The sequence below is a fragment of the Macaca nemestrina genome, chromosome X (assembly GCF_043159975.1).
Source record: "Macaca nemestrina isolate mMacNem1 chromosome X, mMacNem.hap1, whole genome shotgun sequence".
Classification (NCBI taxonomy): domain Eukaryota; kingdom Metazoa; phylum Chordata; class Mammalia; order Primates; family Cercopithecidae; genus Macaca; species Macaca nemestrina.
The window spans coordinates 123177309-123196965 of NC_092145.1; the positions used below are offsets into that span (position 1 = coordinate 123177309).

Consider the following 19657-nt stretch of genomic DNA (forward strand, 5'->3'; position numbering starts at 1 on the left):
TATTAATATAAGAAGATAGGAATGTCAGGCCTCTGAGCCCAAGCTAAGCCATCATATCCCCTGTGGCCTGCACATATACATCCAGATGGCCTGAAGCAAGTGAAGAATCACAGAAGAAGTGAAAATGGCCAGTTCCTGCCTTAACTGATGACATTTCACCATTGTGATTTGTTCCTGCCCCACTTTGACTGAGCGATTAACCTTGTGAAATTTCTTTCCTGGCTTAGAAGCTCCCCCACTGAGCACCTTGGGACCCCCACCCCTGCCCACCAGAGAACAACCCTCTTTGACTGTAATTTTCCACTACTCACCCAAATCCTGTAAAACAGCCCCACCCCTATCTTCCTTTGCTGACTCTCTTTTCGGACTCAGCCCGCCTGCACCCAGGTGACTAGAAAGCTTTATTGCTCACACAAAGCCTGTTTGGTGGTCTCTTCACAGGGACGCATGTGACAGTTACAAGTTAACATAGAGGTAGATAAAGTAAATAAAATTACTGAGAACAGAATGTGATGACACAAAGTTTGAAGAAGTGGCAGGGGATAAGAATCACAGCAGAAATACAAGCATTGAGGCCAGCCAGAAAGCTAATGGTGTTTTGGTCGATTTGTAGGCAAAAAAAAAAAAAAAAAAAAAAAAAACAGCCCTCACTTTTTGATGTATTTAGGGGAGTTAAAAGGATTAAACACAAGTCTTGCCCTCAAAGAGCTTTAGGAATGTTGAAAAGTCTCAGAGAAAACAAATAGTTGAATTTAAGGAGGGCCGAGAGGTGGAAGAGCAGCTCTGGATCTTCGCTTGAACTTTTCTGAAATATGTTAAAAGAATTATTAAAAAAAAAAAAAAAAAAAGGCAAGTCCATATGGCCACAGCCAAGTATGAACTTTTAAAAAGTTATCTATTATGACAGATGTTAGAATCATGGTATCTTTAAGAAAGGGGAATGAGGAAGCCTTTTGGAGTGCTAGAAATTTCTTGATCTAGGTTTTGGGTTTTATGATTGTAGTCATCAATGTGTAAGTTATATAACTTTTAGAAATTGCTATAGATTTTTTAAAGTACCTTTTAAAGACTATTTGGACAACTCTTTGAGGACTTCTGCTTATTAAATGGATACTTAGGTTTGTAATTTATATTTAAAATTCATCCTTGAATATGGAGTAAATAATTTTAATTCTTTTTATCGTATCAACTCATATTCACATATGTTTGGTTAGTGATGTGACAAACCAGCTTTTAATCTTTGAGGTAGCTCTACACATGGGAAGATGCCCTTTGGTCACAATGTTTTCATCTTGTGCTTTCTTTTCAAACACAAGCTGTTCTGCTAAGCAGGAAACAACTGGCTCCTTGGCATCTATAGACAACACTATTCCCAGGACTTGACAAACTACACTATGCAGGGAGCTCAGTCTATTCCTTTGGAGCAATTGCTTCCATTTTGTATCATGCCAAAATCATTCAAAAGTAGTATAGAAAATTCTATCTTGTGCTGAGAACACTCTGAGGTTTTGATCAGATGATTTCTGTTGTTTTACTGAGCTATATTCCCTAAATGTGTAAGAAAAAAGAAACATAACCATTTTACCTTATTAAAAAGAACATAATTAATAAGAACATATGCAGCATATTTACCACCTAACCAAAATATGATTAACACATGGCAGAAAAAAACTCTTGGGTTTAAAAATAGCTTTATTTAGCATACCAAAAACACAGAAATATAAGAAAGACCCTACCTAGTATAAACGTAAAAAGTTAAATACCATAATTTAATGTAAACCAAGCATCTTAAAATGTGAAATATTATAATAAAATACATACTATTTACACAGAACCAAGTTAAAGCTACCTCCACAGTCACTTGATCAGATCATCAATCTTGAAGTCATCATTAAAAATGAAACAAACACAACATCTCTATCTGTACTGGTCAATAGGAAAAGAAGAAATCATTATATCTACTTTAAGCAAGTATAATTTATTGTGACATTTAGAGCAGAGAGGCAGAAAGTGCCAATTCTAGGATTCCAGACACAACTACTGCACATGCAGACGTGTAAACCATTCCACAAGAAGACCATTGAGCCTGTTCTTTTATTTAAATGCAAACTGGTTGATTCAATTCAGTTACTCCTTAAGAAAGGTACTAAATATATTCTGTAAAAATAAACTTTTAAAAAACAATCAAAGGTGAATGAAATATCAATCAGGTAAGAAAGGCAAAAGCATAAAAAATATATATTATTCCAAACAAACCCCTTAATTTTAACAAATGCTAAGAAACTTAGTTTATAAAACCAGATGGGGTAGCAAAAGGGATTTTAAAAAACATAAAAGCCAAATCAAACTCAAACCAAACAAACAAACCTAAGATAATGTTTCTTGAAGACAGTGGTATTTTGTTTTTCCTATCATTATCATGCAGCAGCCACCATGAGATCTATGGCTGATAAAGCTGTTACTGTGAAGTAGTATGTTATTTGACCAACAGTCTAAAAAGCTATAGTCATTGATCAGTTTAAGCATTTGGCTTTTTGGCTTCAAACATCAACATTCATTCTGATACTACAATTCAAGTGTCTCTAAAAGGCAGCATTATATCCAATATCAGGAGTTTAAAATGTAAAATAAAGTTGCAAGAAATCACACTTAGTAACAGAATATCCTTCTCCTATGTCTAATCCTGTAGCTCTAAAACTTTTGGTCTCTGGACCCCTTTATTCCCTTAACATTTATTGAGGATCTGGATGCCAAAGTGCTTTTGTTCATGAGGTTTATATCTATCAATATTTACCATACTAAAAAAAAACTGAAAATTTTAAAAGTATTAATTTATTTAAACATAATAAACCCATTACATGCTAACACAAATAACATTTTATGAAAAATAGCCATATTTTCAAAAACAGAAAAAGAGATTTGTGAGAAGATGGCAATGTTTTACATTTGCAACACTTTTTTTGAGATAGAGTGAAAAGCTAATGTCTTCACATTATAATAAAAATATTTTGATCTCATAGTCCCCCCTGAAAGGCTCTCAAGGAACCCAGGGGTCCACGGGCGATGCTTTGACAACTGCTGATCTAATCTAAAGCCTGACATTAAAGACAAAAAAATGTCCACACAAAAGGTGTCTTAATTTTTATTTAAAAATAAACAAAAAAATACCCCACACATACATACACAGTTCACTGGGTCAAACACTTCTACCTTTAGCTTTAAATAGAAGCCAAAGATTGATGTGTGCTCATGGCAAAACTAAAAATGCCATTTCTGAGACCAGGGTCAAGATATAATCAATCATTTTTAGTCCATGAAAGCTGCTAAACCTATTAACTAAGCACACATGCCTTAGTTCCCTTTCCAACATTTGCTTAAACCTGTTTGTGCTGCATGGGCTATCATCTTTCAGTTGGCACATTTTCAGAATAGACCAGAGCATGACAGGGATTCTCTAACAGCCCACTGAAAGATCTCATACAATTTAGGAAAACGGGAAAATTATCCTTGAAGCACAATAATAATAACATTACGAACTTAGTGTAGATAGCTCTTCACATTTTACAAATTTCTTACATATATACCATCTCATTTGATCCTTGTAAAGATGATATTATCCCCATTTTAGAGTTGAGGAGGTTGAGGGTCAGATATGGTTCTTGCTCAAGGTACAGTGGTGACAAGTATGTGATGGAGGAGATCTGAGTTCAGGTCATCTGACTCCTACTTCAGGATTCCCCTCAGTGTTACTCCTTCCTTTGGTTCCAGGGCAGGACTGGGGGAGGCGTCCGTAGGGATGGAGCTGGAAGCAGCAGGAAATGACACACCTGAAGCCTATATTCCTTCTGCCTGCCTCATCAATCATTTTATCCAACGCTGAAAAGGTTTGGAAGTGGTACAAACATTTCCCTTAACTGACCTAATGAATTTGCCATCAGTGCATACAAAATGAAACTTTATGATACAACTGTCTTGTTTTCTTTTATTTCTCAGCCAGCTTATGTTGGCAACCCATTGACAGCCTGTTCTGTCTGCTCCAAGAAAAAAGTAAAAACCCTACAGTTAAAAAAATACCTGATGAAAATACAAAAGGAAGTCGCAACAATGATGAGATCTGTGTGGGGCTATTACTAGATTTATTGTGAACCTAGCATAACACGGACTTTGCAATCTTCTTATACCAATTGGAGAGCAATATAAAAATCACAGTTCATAATTTAATGGAAAATTACCTCTTAACAATCTTGAGGCAAAGACATCAGCCTATATAAAAATATTAAGAAAATAATTTCAAAAATTTTATTTTAACTAAACTCTTAAGGGCTTGAAAATTCTGTGGCAGTAGGAGAGAGTGTAGAACGTACAGTAAAAGGCAATAAAACAGTGAGAATAATTTTACCATTCATGAGTAAAGGAGTAATGGGTATCTACTGCCTATCATTAATCCACACATATATCCATTTTAGAAATTACTTCATTGCCTGGAAATCTGTCTCATCAAGATGTTAATATACACCACAGGAGATATTCAAGATGCTAAGAAAACACTGTTTAATTTTGGAAGTCGGGGGGGAGTGGTCAACCAAAAAGAAAATCCCTATTACAAAACAAGCGGAATGCTAACAAAGACCTTATTGCTATCTGCTGTAAGCAAGTTATCAGTAGCTTACGCATTATTGCTCACACACACTCTTTCTCTTTCTAACATCAAGAATGAGTATGTGTAATTTTTTTCTTTTTAAGGTAGATGAAGAATTATCAAGTTAACAAAAGCCAGTCAGAATTAGAAAACATGCTAAGTATATCCAGTTTGCAAAAATCTACAGCATGTCACTGGCTATTACACAAATTCTTGGTACCCTTGTTTTGCAATTTTGGTGAGTAATGCTCTCTTTCCAGGTGATTTAGGTAGAAGTTAATGGATTTTTAAGACAGTTTTACATATACTGTGTTGATACATACATATGTATATATGCCTATACACACATATATACACTTACATGTATGTCTCATCACATCACAGAAAGACCCCGTTAGTGTTTTCCCTCTTCATATATTTCCCCTAGCAAAAATGAGCATGGATAATGATTCTACAACAAGAAACAAAACTAAAGAAAATAAAACCAGAAAGTATGAAGTGGTATGCTGTAAGAGTCCAATAAAATAAGTCAATGAACATTTATGTAGTGGTAAAGTGCTAGAAAGTTCTTTCATTAGTATTTTAAAAATGATTAGAGTAAAAAGAAGTTTGCAGCTTCATTTGATGGTGGTGACCACAGGCACCATAGGAATGGCACTGGCTGAGTTGGAGTTGACTATGTCCTCATACTCTGGGGGTGGGTCTAAATGAGGTTCTGTTTCACTCCTCTGCAGGTTCACCTGGCCAGTGGCTTCCTCATAGGTTGGTGGGGGATCACAATTGGACAGGCGAGTAGAGACGGAATCTGAGCGCCCAACTACGTATCCCAGAAAGCCTGGAGACAATCCACTGCTGTCAAACACTTCATCTGGTGGGGGGGGTGGGGTGATAATATTAAGGTGCTGAGGGAAAGGAATGTGGCCTTCAGTCACTGTCTGTCTACGAGTTTTGTTTCTTAGGAAGCATCTCCAGATTAGGAAAATGACAAGGAGGATAATGAAGAGGCCAAAGATTAATGGAAAGGTAAGGTAAAATTGAAACCAGTCACTTCCTCGGTTACTCTCCCCTTGTTGCGCTTTTGTGTAGGTGCTCCAAAACTCCTTCTGAAAATACAATACAAAATAAATAGAAAATCAGTATGAATAAAAGATGGAAAATACCAGATGAATAAATGTCTGGGTTCAATGAACATAATGAACAAAAACCCAAAACCAAATTTGCTGAATCAAAGGACCTACAGTCTATATTTTCCATGTGACAAGAAATTACAAATACATTATTGTACTCATTCTGGATCCTCCATAAAATGGTCAATCAGAATCCAAGAGTGTTTTTTACGACTTGGAGTTATTTATATTTTCAGCTATGACACTTTAGAGGGAAAAATAAGTAACGAGCGTTTTCCCCTTTACTAATTATACCAAATAATTTACTGTTAAAATATGTTAAATATCATCGCTCTCCATATCCAATTACAAGATTCTCATCTCATGATCCCTATAATCATTAACAGTATGTACAAGTTTAGGCTGTTGTAGTCTTTCAGTGCTCAAACACTCCAGAAACACCTTGTTTTCTAATGGTTCTGTTTGGGGTTTCTTGCCACCAGACATTCCTCCTCAGCTCCCTCTCCGCCCCTAGAGTTTAGTACACAGATGGTGACTGAAGGTCAAAATTACATATTGTTCCTAGGAGAGACCTCAGGCTAGTGAAGAAACTGCATTAGGTTACTTCTAAACCTGGACCTTAATCCCAAATGAAAAGTAATCCAGTAGTTCAAGACTTTACCGTATGTAGGGGGAAGTATTTAAAAGATAAAAAAGAAACTTGACCCAATTACTAGTTATGAAACCTGGGCAAGTTACTCCTTTCAGCCTCAGTTTCCTCACTTGTAAAATGGTATAATACAAACCTACCTGATAGGTTGTCTGTGCATTAAGTGAGATAACATTTATAACACATCTAATTAAGCCCCTGGCATATAAATACTCAATACATATTAGTGATTATAATTAATTTTATATATTACAATCAAATCTCTGCTTCAAAATGACTGATTACCTATCCCTTACTTTGATACAAAGATCACCCACAATTGCAATGCTATTGACTCCATTTATCAAAGTGCTTTTCTCACCGTCATATTTATTCGCAGGTATTATGGGTCACTAATAATATTTGAAATGTCTTCCATTTCATATTATTTAATTATCTGGCATCAAGGGAGGGAGCCCTTGGAATGCAAATTGGAAAAAGAAGAGCTGAGGAGAGGAGTTAGCTCACTACACGAATGGACAAATGGAGTTGGATTACACCTGGAATTCTGAACTCAGATGTCCCATGGGGGCATGGAATTTAGATAAAACACCAAATCAGGTCCAAACTAATACTATGGGCACTAAAGCTGCTTGTTTTATAGTCATATATTTTACTTCACTTAGTCATATAACCTTTTAAAGAACCCTGTGGTCATAATAATGACTCCTGAATGAGATCTCTAAGGTACATTATTACTCCAACATTCTATAATTCTAAGAGGAACTGGACATGTTGTAAGAAATATTGTATGATTTACTAAAGGCTGTACAGGTTCGCAATGAATTTCACCTAAAAATCCAGATGAAAATATGCAAGATCCAATACTTTAAAAAGCCCAAAGAAGAAAAAGTAGAGTCTAGATACAGCAATCATCTCAGGAATAGTATGTAATAGCTGAAATTGTCAAAGGACTCATTTGTTTCACTAATATGGAAATATATTCACAGGTGAAAACTATTAAATATAGATATATGAAGACTTTTTACACAATAAATTTGCTCCTAAAATTGCACATCATTAACTTTTTATATAACTGTCACTTTTAGGATTGAAAAAAGTTAATTATATAAAACTTCACTCATGTAAAAACAGCAAAAATGGGGCCGGGTGTGGTGGCTCACGCTTGTAATCTCAGCACTTTGGGAGGCTGAGGCAGGCGGATCAACTGAGGTGAAGAGTTCAAGACCAGCCTGACCAACATGGAGAAACCTGGTCTCTACTAAAAATACAAAATTAGCCGGGCACGGTGGCGCATGCCTGTAGTTGCAGCTATTCGGGAGGCTGAGGCAGGAGAACTGCTTGAAACTGGGAGGCAGAGGTAGCGGGTGAGCTGAGATTGCGTCATTGCATTCCAGCCTGGGCAACAAGAGCGAAACTCTGTCTCAACAAAACAAAAACAGCAAAAATGAAAACAAATCACTTGTAGTTCCATCATAAAGATGTAAGCAGTATTAACATTTAGGTTTACATCATTTAAAAAATTGCTTTACATCTCTTTCTCCTGTACACTTGCCAATCACAGTTGCGCTCCTAAAAAACAACAGACTCTTTTACAAATTTGGAATCAAACTGCACCAAATAAAATAAAATAAACTTATCAAGTATCTGATCCATAGTAAATTTTCCTTTATCTGCAGGTGAGACTTTAACCTCTCTCTTCCTAGTCTCTCAGGTCACCACTTTCTTTTACTCTATTTCAATTTATCCAAAAATACCAATAAATATATGTGATTTAAATAATTATATGATGCTAATCTTAGAAAAATATAATAAAATATGACTCTTTTATATTGTCCACATTACTTTGGAATACCCAAGGATTAATCTACATGAATCTTTTTTGCACGCTTGCTTGCATAATTCAATTTCTCTGTTTTTTGGCATTCTGGGAAATAAAATTTTAGTCTAATTCTTTCCACTTCGGAAAAAAATTACAGAAAAATAATCGGGCATTTATTTTCAATGGATAAAAACAAAGCTTAGGCAAAAACTGAATGAGTAAACCAGATTTTAATTTTACAGGTAGTAACTTACTTAATCCTTAACATATAAAATACTGTAGGCTCTGTTATCATCCTCACTTTGCAGATGAGGAAATGGAGGCTCAGAGAGGTTACATAATGATAAAGTCAAGGTCATTTAACATCTAAACATTGGAGCTGGGATTTCAACCTAAGAGGTCTGCCACCAGAGCAAACCAATAAGCAATCTGCCTTGATGTATAAGTAATTTGGAATCAGTTTGGCTACTTTCCTAAAATTCAGTCTTCCATCATTTTCAATGTGTAGTCAAAAGCAAGCTGCCTCATTTTACAGATTAAATGCTTTCAACTAAGTTAACAATGATCTAAATAAAAACACAATGACAGATTTATTTGGAAAAGAGACTGATATTATGTCCTTGAGGCCAGAGGGTCAGAAGAAAATTCATGTGAAATCAGCTCTAATAATTATCATTCAAACAAATAATTTCAAAGTATGTTTCTGTAAGCTATTTATACAGTTCTTTTTCTTTTCAAATCAGCAATAGATTTAGAATAAGCAAATGATTTCAAGACTTGGTAGAGCAGTGCTTTAGAAGGATTTAACATTAGTGGCAGGCAATAATGTGGCACAAACGTGTGTGCCTAAACAAGAATTACTATCATAATTGAATCATACTTTTATAGCAATCTTAAGCATGATGTAAAAGAGTGAATGAAGAAAAGAGTCATTATAGGGACTCTATAGTTTCAGCTCAGGAAAAAATTAAACAAGTGATAAACACAATCTGGAGCTGCCAGAGAGGTCCAACAACCGTTTCAGAGGGAAGAGTCGCAAGAGGTAGACGTTTCATCCTGTAAGCTGAGTGCTAGAACAAAATGCAGTAGGTGGAAGATTCTTACAAAGAATATTTGTTTCCCTTTTATAAAATGTGTGCTTTTTTGTTTTGAATGTTCTCATTGCCATTTACGAACAGAATTTGAGTGACTCAAGGCCTGACCTCAAGGCTTTCATAATTGGAAAGATAGTAGAGTGGGGCATGTTTTGCAATCTGATCAATCAGCTCAGAACCTACATAAAAAAGTTGGGAAGTGGATGATTTTCCCAGTGAGTTTGTATTGATGAGGAGGGCCTAGCAGCATTTATATACAGCTCTCCTACAGCTTCTCCCTATCCTTGAAAGAGAATGCCATTAAAGGGGAGGAAGGACCTTAGGAGACGAGGGACTAAAAACCAATCCTAACTCCAAAAGCTGCCTTGTTGAGAGTAGAGGGCAGAAATACACCCAACTTGGAAAATCCAAGCAAGTGTAGTCCAACGTTTTAAGATTCCTTACCAAAAGTGATACTCTAGGGAAAATGGCCGGACTTACAAGTCACTTAACATCTTCGGGTCAATTTCTTTGTCTCTAAGGTAGTTACATGTATATCTAAGCTATGAAAAAGTAGAAAAGGCAATTTTTAAATTGATACATAATGCGGAGGTGTGGTAGCACAAACCTGTACCCTCAGCTACTTCAGAGGCTGAGGTGTGAGGGTCCCTTGAACCCAGGAGTTAGAGACAAACCTGGGAAACATAGGGAGATTCCAGCTCTTTAAAAAGTATCTTAAAAGACATGTTTTGTATTCTTTTGTCAAAAAGTAAGGTATTATCTTGAAAACTGTCAGTAGAAGATGGTCAAGTTACTGGGAAACAATATTATGCTGGGCATGATAAGCATCAATTCAATTGACTACCAGTTGAAGATGATATGGCTGGGGGATGGAGAAGACCAAAGGTTGGTGGCATGCTGTTTCAATTAATTATGGGCACTATATTTTGCAAGGTGGCACACAGGTTACATAAAGAAAATTCTCATAATTTAGATGGAATTATTTGGAAATGGTTATGGTTTGGATTCAGGACACTTGAATGGAACTGAAGCAGGAGAATAGGGTCTGGAGACAAGGAGCTTTCACTTGAGCCTGTGACTGGTCACAGGCCAAGTCTTCATTTGCATAGAGTGTAACTCCACTTTAGCCTTCAATTGGTTGCAGGACAAGTCTTCATTTGCACAGGGTATAACTTCACTTCAGCCTCTGACTGGTCACAGGTCAGGTGTTCATTTACACAGGGTGTAACCAATAGGAAACCTCTAAAGGGTACTTAAACCCCAGAAGATTTTGCAACCGGTGCTCTTTAGCCACCTGTTTCTTCAGCTCCTGCTCTGTGGAGCGTACTTTTGCTTCGATACATCTATGCTTTTGTTGCTTCATTCTTTTGTTGCTTTGTTTGTGTGTTTTGTCCAATCCTCTGCTTAACACATCAAGAACCTAGATGACACGTCAAGACCCTACAATGGTAACGGAACCAAAGAAGTTGGGGGATTGGTACCTGTCCTGGTGTAATAAGCAAAAGGAGGAATCCCAAGTCCCAGAATATCACTAGTGACCAGTATGTAAATTGACTGCTGAAAACTCATTCTTTTATATCGTTAAGGAGAGAGACTAAGGTGCAGGATCCTGTGAATTATGTTACTATTTGGTATATATACATGCATGTGTACTTCTCCATAAAACAAAAGTTTGTAAGTGCTATAGTTTGGATGTGGTTTCTTCTTGCTAAAACTCATGTTGGTGTTGAACGTATCCAGGGATTTCTAAAGACATTATTGTTATGGCAAGCCAGACTTAAAAGTAATTGTCCTAGCTACTACATGTTTCCAAGATTTTTGCAACAGATTGAAGAGAACATTATTAATGAAAACATTTTGAAAGAAATAAAATTAGAGATATTGTTGCATCTCACTTCTCTATCTCAAACTTGTAGCCATTTCTTTCCAGAAGAAAAATTTGAAACATTAAGGGAAAACAGTTGGGTAAAAGATGCATTTGCTTTTTGAAACCCTGAATCAATAATTGAGCTAAACTTGGTACCTGAAGAAGAGAATGAATTATTGCAGCTTAGTTCTTCATATACTTTGAAGAATGATTATGAGACCTTAAGTTTATCAGCATTTTTATGCTGGTTGAGATAGAATTGGTGGGGATTACCACAGAAAGCTATCACAACAAAACCTGCCTCCAGTCTTCAGCCTGTGTGTGGGACAGCAAAATCAGCCATGTACCCTCCTGAGTTCTGGTGGCACCTGACAACCAAACCAGGTTCTAAGGGTTTTCCCATCTCTGTATGCAGGGTGACATGATGGGTAGAAATGCAGTGCTAATGTATACAGTGAAGTCTTTCCCCCAAAGCATAAATAATACAAAGGATCTTAGAAGTGAGTGGAGGGTGATGATGGTGATTATGGTGGTAACTCACAGCTACCACATAATGTATTTATACCATGCCAGGCACTGCTGTAAGTGATTTACATACATTAACTTATTTAATATCAGCAACCCAATGAGGTTGATGCTTTTGTTATCTCTATTTTATATATGAAGAAACTGAGGCAGAAAAAAATTTAATGACTTGAGCAAGTCAAGATGAATGGCTAAGCTGGGATTTGAACCCAGGCAATCTGAAATTAAGAAACCACTATAGCAAACTGTCTCTCCAAAGTACGAAAGTAAGAGATGAATTCTTTTAAAAATGTAAACAGTCATAAAGAGATGCTCACTTTGTTCTTCCTCATATCTAGGAGAGAAAATATATATATGATCTGAGACAAAGTCAGGGAGGGGAGAGATCCTCAAATCAGGCAGTAGATGACCAAACCAATTAAACATCATATTTCATTGATTCTTCAATCATTTATTCACATTTTAACTTCTCTGAAATTGAGGTGCAGTTTACATACTATGACATGGTATGGATTCATTGAAAGCAGTATTTTTTCCTTTTTTTTTTTCTTTTTGAGATGGGGTTTCGCTCTTATTGCCCAGGCTGGAGTGCAATGGCATGATCTCGGCTCACTGCAACCTCTGCCTCCCAGGTTCAAGTGATTGTCCTGCCTCAGCCTCCTGAGTAGCTGGGATTGAAAGTGCCCGCCACTATGACCAGCTAATTTTTGTATTTTTAGTAGAGACGAGGTTTCACCATGTTGGCCAGGCTGCTCTTGAACTCCTGACCTCAGGTGATCCACCCACCTCGGCCTCCCAAAGTGCTGGGATTACAGGCGTGAGCCACCATGCCCAGCCCTTTTCTCTTTTTTAATACATAAAAATGGTGTACTCTTTAATTTGTGCTATGTTATATTTGATAAAGTACAGCAACCAGTCATCACTGCTGCTCACTTCTCAGAGGTTTTGATCTGGATGGGGTGACTACTGTAATTCAATTATTGTTATAGTGGGTATCTGCTCATTTCCTTAATAACGGGGTTTCACTAGTTCTTTCTTCCAATGTTAGGGTACAGTTCCCCCTAGGGCAGAATATTTGATCATGACTCTCATGGTTGGTATATCAGTAACTATAGAAATAAGATTCAGTTTAGCCATTTCCAAAGTACAATAAAAGGAATTGCAAAATAATTTGTAACTTTGTCATAGCCCTATGTTGTTAGCCCAAGTCTTGGGTACTGTCAAACTGAAACAGGAAATCTATCTCCTAGTGAACTACAACAACCAGTAGTTCCAAAGAAGGCTCTGGTTTTCCTTGAACTGTATATTTTAGAGGGTCATACTAATGCTATAACTTAAAATGGCATTATTTGAATATTAAGATAGTATCCAATTCCAAAAGCTAATATTTGATACCAATCACTGATCATCACGAGTAGGCTAAAAGCTGCCTTTTCATTCCATCCCATTGTTGAAGAATGGTTCCAAAAATGAGAACGCCACTTCAATTACATTTGCTAGATCAAAGGCTAGCACACCTTATCCTAAATGGGATTGTTTTAATGGCATGAACAAACTCAGATGACAAACTTTAAAGCACAAAGAAGGAAATAGAACAACAACATAATAAAAACCATTTTAAAGTCTATTATCTATCAGCCAACTTGGGAACAAGTTTTAAATCGGTTCTTCCCATAAATTAAGTTTACTTTGTAATTTGCCGATCCATTCCTTCCTTCATCCATCAAATATTTATTTGGCCTCTATTATGTACCAGCACTGCTTTATATGCTAGGGACCATAGCTATGAACAAAACAGATGAGAAATGTTGTCTCATGGAGCTAACAATTTAAAAAATAAATAAATAAATAGATGTCAAATGATGTCAGTGCTTGAAAGAAAAAAGTCACAGAAGGGACAAGAGGTTGCAATTTAAGGTAGGATACTTTCTCACTGAGAAAGTGAACTTGAGTGAAGACTTGAGAGTGGTGAAGGAACTCAGACATATCCATCTAGAAGAGGAGAGAGCAAGTGCCAAAGTCATGAGGCAGGGCATGTGCTGTCTGTGTATGTGAGGAGGCACAAGAAAGCCACAGCAAAGGGGTGGAGTGTCATAGGAGATGTGGTAAAGAAATAACTATATATGGAGTGAAGGTGTGGGATGAAGATAGATGAGGACTGATCGTGTAGTACCCTGGTGGATGATTCTGAGCACTTTGGCCTTTACTGAGGGAGATGGGAAGCCCTTGCAAGTAAGAGACTTTAAAGGATCACTCTAACCTGCTGTTTTGAGAATCAACTATGGGGCAGGGGCCAAAAAATCATACAGATGAGAGGGTGGTGGTGGCTTGGACATAAAGTGGTAACAAGTAGAAAGGTGGCTAGATTCTGAGTATATTTTCATATTAGAACCAACTATTGCAGATGGGGTGTGGGATATGAAAAAAAGAGGAGTCAGAGATGGCAAAAAGCTTTGGAGATCAGCAAACATGGTGGATGGACTTACTACTTATTGAGATCAGAGAGGCTGTAGTAAGTGTCGATATTTGGGGGAAGGGATGCAAATTTGTCTGTTTAGTTTGAGAACCATATTTGATTCTAAGATAACATGCTGAGTAGGCAGTTAGCCATACAAGTCTGTAGTTCAGTGTAGCCCTCCAAGAACTACAAATATAAATTTGGAAGTTATTAGCATTTAAAGTATGAGAAGAGGAAAGCTCACTAGGGGAGCAATTGTAGGCTGAGCAGAGTTTCAAGAAATGAAGTGGTTGTTGCATGGGGATGTCTTAAGAGAGGTTTTTTTTTTTTTCCTTTCTAAAGGCATGTAGGCTAATGAGATGAGAATGATTCCATAGGAAGGAAAAGGTGATGCTGGAAGTACAGAAAATTTCTCAAGCAATTCTCTCACAGTTGAAGGAATTTCTTCTACTTGCTTCAAAGATCGCTGACATGCAGCATCCTGTCTCTGTGGGTGGGAAATGATATATAGAAGCACTGAGACAGATAAAAGGCCAGAGAGGTAGGCATTAAAAACATTGTTCACCATGATGGCCAGGTATGGTGGCTCACGTCTATAATCCTAGCACTTTGGGAGGCTGAGGTGGGCAGACTGCCTGAGCTCAGGATTGCGAGACCAGCCTGGGCAACACGGTGAGATTCCATGTCTACTAAATGTGTGTGTGTGTGTGTGTGTGTGTGTGTATATGCCGGACATGGTGGCAAGCACCTGTAGTTCCAGCTACTTAGGAAGCTGAGGCACAAGAATCACTTGAACCTGGGAGGCAAAAGTTGCCATGAGCCGAGATTGCGACGCTTCACTCCAGCCTGGGCGACAGAGCAAGAATCTGTCTCCAAAAACAACAACAACAAAAAAACACTGTTCACCCTGAGACTCAATGATAAAACTTAAGCAATATGAGAGTAGTAGAATATACAATGAATATATAAAACTCAAATAGCCTAGAAACTATATATCTGAAAACAGATCCAAACCTAGGATAATAAAGAACTCTCAAAGCTCAATAGTAAAATAAAATAAAACATCCCATCAGAAAGTAAGCCAATGACATGAAGAGAGATTTCATCAAAGAACATACATAAATAGAAAATAGGCACATAAAAAGATGTTCAATATCATGAGCCATTAAGGAAATGCAAATTAAAATCACAAGAAGTTATCACTACACACCTAGCAGAATGGCTAAAACGAAACATAGTAAAAACACCAAGTGCTCATGAGAATGTAAAGAAACTGGATCTCTCAAACACTGTTGGTGAGAATGTAAGATGGCAATTTATACAATGACAAATTAGTTTGTCAGTGTGTTAAAAAACTACACATATACCATACAACCCAAGAATTGTACTCCCAGTGACTTACCCCACAGAAATGAAAATGTATGTCAATACAAAAACCTATTAAATGTTCGTAACAGCTTTATTTATAAAAGCCAAGAACTAGAAACAACACACATGTCTCTCAATAAGCAAATGGCTCAGCAAACCATGGTATATCCATACCATGGAATACTACTCAGAAACAAAAATAAATGAACTATTGATATACATAACTTGGATTAATCTCAAGAGCATTATGATGACTCTAAAAAGCCAGTATCAAAAGGTTCCATATTATATTATTCCATTTATATAACATTCTTGTAATGCCAGAATTATAGAGATGGAAACAGATTAGTGATTGCTAAGGGTTAGGGATAGTTGTGGAAGATGGTAGGTGTGACTATTAAAGGGTAGTATGAGGGAAAACTTTGTGGTAATGTAATATGTCTGCTACTTGATTGCAGTGATGGTTACACAAATCTGTACAAGTGATAAAATGACATAGAACTATACATACAGACTGTACCAAGGTCAGTTTCCTAGTTTTGATCTCACAGTTATTTAAGATGTAACCATTGGGGGAAACTGAGTAAAGGCTACATGGGACCTCACTGTATTATCTTTGCAATTTTTTGTGGATCTATAATTATTTCCAAGTAAGATGCTAAAAAAATGCATGCATGCATGTATGAATGAATATAAAAGTTTTCCCTCTCCCCATTACATTAGAGATATTACAATTCCAAACCCATTGTGTGTGTATTATACAACTAAGCAAATGAGTTATTAATATATTGATGTTATTGGGTGCCGGAATTCTCACTGTGAAAGAACATCTGTAAGGAATTTTTACATATCTACAAATATAGAATGGCTGGAAGAGTGCTGAGGGGTTGGATTGGAATTGGAGATCAGCATAATGAATTAGTTATTTCGCATATATGTCTACATGTCTACATATGCTTACATGTCTACATATAGACATATATAGAATTTGTATGCATGTATACATATATGTGATTTTTTTTCCTAGCTCTATTGCTGAAAGATCCAGAAGTAATGACATTCTGGTAGCAATGAGCATATTCTAGCTCCCAGATCTCAGTTTCTAAATATTACTCCTAACTAAAAATAACCAAATGCCCACTGACAGATCACTGTATAAAGAAAATGTGGTATATATGCATAATATAGTTTAGCTGTTTCCCCACCCGAATCTTGAATTATATCTCCCAGAATTCCCACGTGTTGTGGGAGGGGCCCAGGGCAGGTAATTGAATCATGAGGGCCAGTCTTTCCTGTGCTATTCTTACGATAGGGAATAAATCTCACGAGATCTGATGGGTTTATCAGGGGTTTCCATTTTGCTTCTTCCTCATTTTCTCTTACTGCCACCATGTAAGAAGTGCCTTTCACCTCCCACCTGATTCTAAGGCCTTGCGAGCCATGTGGAACTGTAAGTCCAATTAAACCTCTTTTTCTTCCCAGTCTCAGGTATGTCTCTATCAGCAGCGTGAAAACGACTAATACAGTAAATTGGTACCAGTAGAGTGGGGCACTGCTGAAAAGATACCCGAAAATGTGGAAGTGACTTTGGAACTGGGTACCAGGCAGAGGCTGGGACAGTTTGGAGGGCTCAGAAGAAGACAGAAAAATGTGGGAAAGTTTGGAACTTCCTAGAGATTTGTTGAATGGCTTTGACAAAAAAAGCTCATAGTGATATGAACAATAAGGTCCAGACTGAGGTGGTCTCAGATGGAGAGGAGGAACTTGTTGGGAACTGGAGCAAAGGTGACTCTTGCTATGTCTTAGCAAAGAAACTGGCAGCATTTTGCCCCTGCCCTAGAGATTTGTGGAACTTTGAACTTGAGAAAGATGATTTAGAGTATCTGGCGGAAGAATTTCTAGGCAGCAAAGCATCCAAGAGGTGACTTGGGTTCTGTTAAAAGTATTCTATTTTAAAAGGAAAACAGAGCATAAAAGTTTAGAAATTTTGCAGCCTAATGATGTAGTAAAAAAGAAAAACCCATTTTCTGAGGAAAAATTCAAGCTGGCTTCAGAAATCTGCATAAGTAACAAGGAGCCAAATGTTAATCCCCAAGACAATGAGGAAAATGTCTCCTGGGCATGTCATGGGTTTTCATGGCAGCCCCTACCAACCCCTATCACAGACCTGGAAGCTCAGAAGGAAAAAATGGTTTCGTGGGCTGGGCCCAGGGTCCCCACGCTGTGTGCAGCCTAGGGACGTGGTGCCCTGAATCCCAGTCACTCCAGCCATTGCTAAAAGGGGCTAAGGTACAGCTTGGCCCATGGTTCAAGTGATTTTATGTTACTACATTTTTAAATTTCTCTACAATGAACATATACTATTTTTAAAAAGTAAAATGAATAAAATAAAACCAACAATGACTAAGCGGACGCAAAGGAAAAAAGCTGGAAGGGAAATAAAGGCCAACAGTGCTTTGTGATTGCATGATGCTATCATGGATGATATATTTCTTTCCCTATTTCTAACCCTGTGATTTGACTAAGATGTGACTTCTTCCTCTTACCCCTTTCTTTAAAACTTTTGCATCTGCTGCTCTTAAGGTATATTTAGTATCTTTTTAGCATTAAGTGACACCACTTGTTTGGCATCTAGGGTTATTTTCCTGCTGCCCAGGACTGAATCTTTACACAATGGCTACCTCTGGTAACAATTTCCAGCTGTGGAGCAGTTCTATAGAATTTTCACCCCTGCCTTGTGCTGTCCCATTCCTGCTCTCCTTGAATAGCATATAGTCTAGAGTAAAGAGAAGTAAAGAGTATTCTCGTGGAGTGGGAAGGTATGTCTGGATGTCTTTTCTTTTGTAAAACCTTTTAAAACACCATCCATTAGCTTCCTCCACACTTTCTCTGTAATTAGGCAAAGTGATGTTATCTATAACCTTCTAGAACAAAGCTTGGTGCAAATCAAATCCTTCCTACTTGTCAAGATGATAAATCCTAGCTCAGCAGAGTCCTATAGAAACGGGGCTTTCAAAGACAGTCCAGCACAAGGGGAGGTGAACCTAGCTCTCCAACCCACAGAATATTACTAATTAGATGCCACTTCCCGAGCTCCTAACAAAGGAATTTTTAATTGCTAGCAATGTACATAATTCAGGGATGCAGATTTCAAATATACATCAAAAAGGTAGGCAAATTAGGGCAAATTTTTTTAAATTGCCAACATACTTACAGTTTTTTCATTATTTTCAAAAGCTTCTCTTGCTTCTTCAAATGTACAGAATTCTTCTTTGCACTCACGCTCAATGTTGCCCTGTCTTATTTCTTCAAAAAACCCATTAGCTCTTGGGTAGCGTTTTAATACGGAATTGGCTTTTTCTCCCGTGAGGAAAACTAAAAAGAAATATAATAAGAAGTATAAAAATGTAATAAAAAACCTATGTGGGAAGTTGATATACCAGATGAAAACTGCAAGATGCTCTTTAGAAAACATAGCCAACATCCTAAGCCTCTTTCGGTGAGTCAGCAATGAAGTAACACTCAGCTCCAAACCACTGTATCTGCTATCTTCTTCATCATGTGAGTATGTGCTTTCAATAGCAGTTGCCCTGGGCAGGGACAGTGACATAACGAACTATGTGATATTCAGACTTTAGCACATTCCTGCAAACCATGGGTATTTAAATATAGTAATAATGATAGCACTACTTATTCTCATTACTGTAAGTAGATACCCCAAGGCATTCTGCTGACGGACAGCAGCAGCCAAATCAAATCCAGTCTCTAGATTATCAGTCTTTGTCCGTCTACCTAAAAATAAATAACACTTCAGTTGACCTAGTAATATAAACCCAGAGAGCTCTTACTTGTATGAAAAGAATAGGTTTTAAAAAAAAAATTGAGAAGTTAAATTTGGCCATGATTCATTCTATGAAAATCCTAATAATAATTTTGTTCTAAATGTACTTGAGTTAAATACAGTGTGATGCTTTTTAACACATTCAACCTCATTTCACTGTCCTTTAGAAAAAGAAAATTCTTCTGCATGATTTACAGAGGCATTTCAAAATAAACATTCAAAATACATTTATGAAACCATGTAAAATAATAAGATTATTTTATTTTA

The 19657-nt window shown here is 37.1% G+C and overlaps 1 protein-coding gene across 2 annotated transcripts in view; it reads right to left on the minus strand.

Moving 5' to 3' along the window:
* Window positions 1-3125: 3125 nt before the first annotated feature.
* The window catches only part of LOC105499031 (proline rich and Gla domain 1), an 88205-nt gene continuing 71673 nt past the window's right edge, over window positions 3126-19657 (minus strand). For both annotated transcript variants that reach the window (XM_011771432.2, XM_011771433.3), the window contains exons 3-4: window positions 18764-18924; window positions 3126-5742 (exon numbers count right to left, since the gene is read on the minus strand). In XM_011771432.2, coding sequence (XP_011769734.1) covers window positions 5257-5742; window positions 18764-18924 — 647 coding nt within the window. In that variant the 3' untranslated portion in view covers window positions 3126-5256. The remainder of the gene's footprint in view (window positions 5743-18763; window positions 18925-19657) is intronic.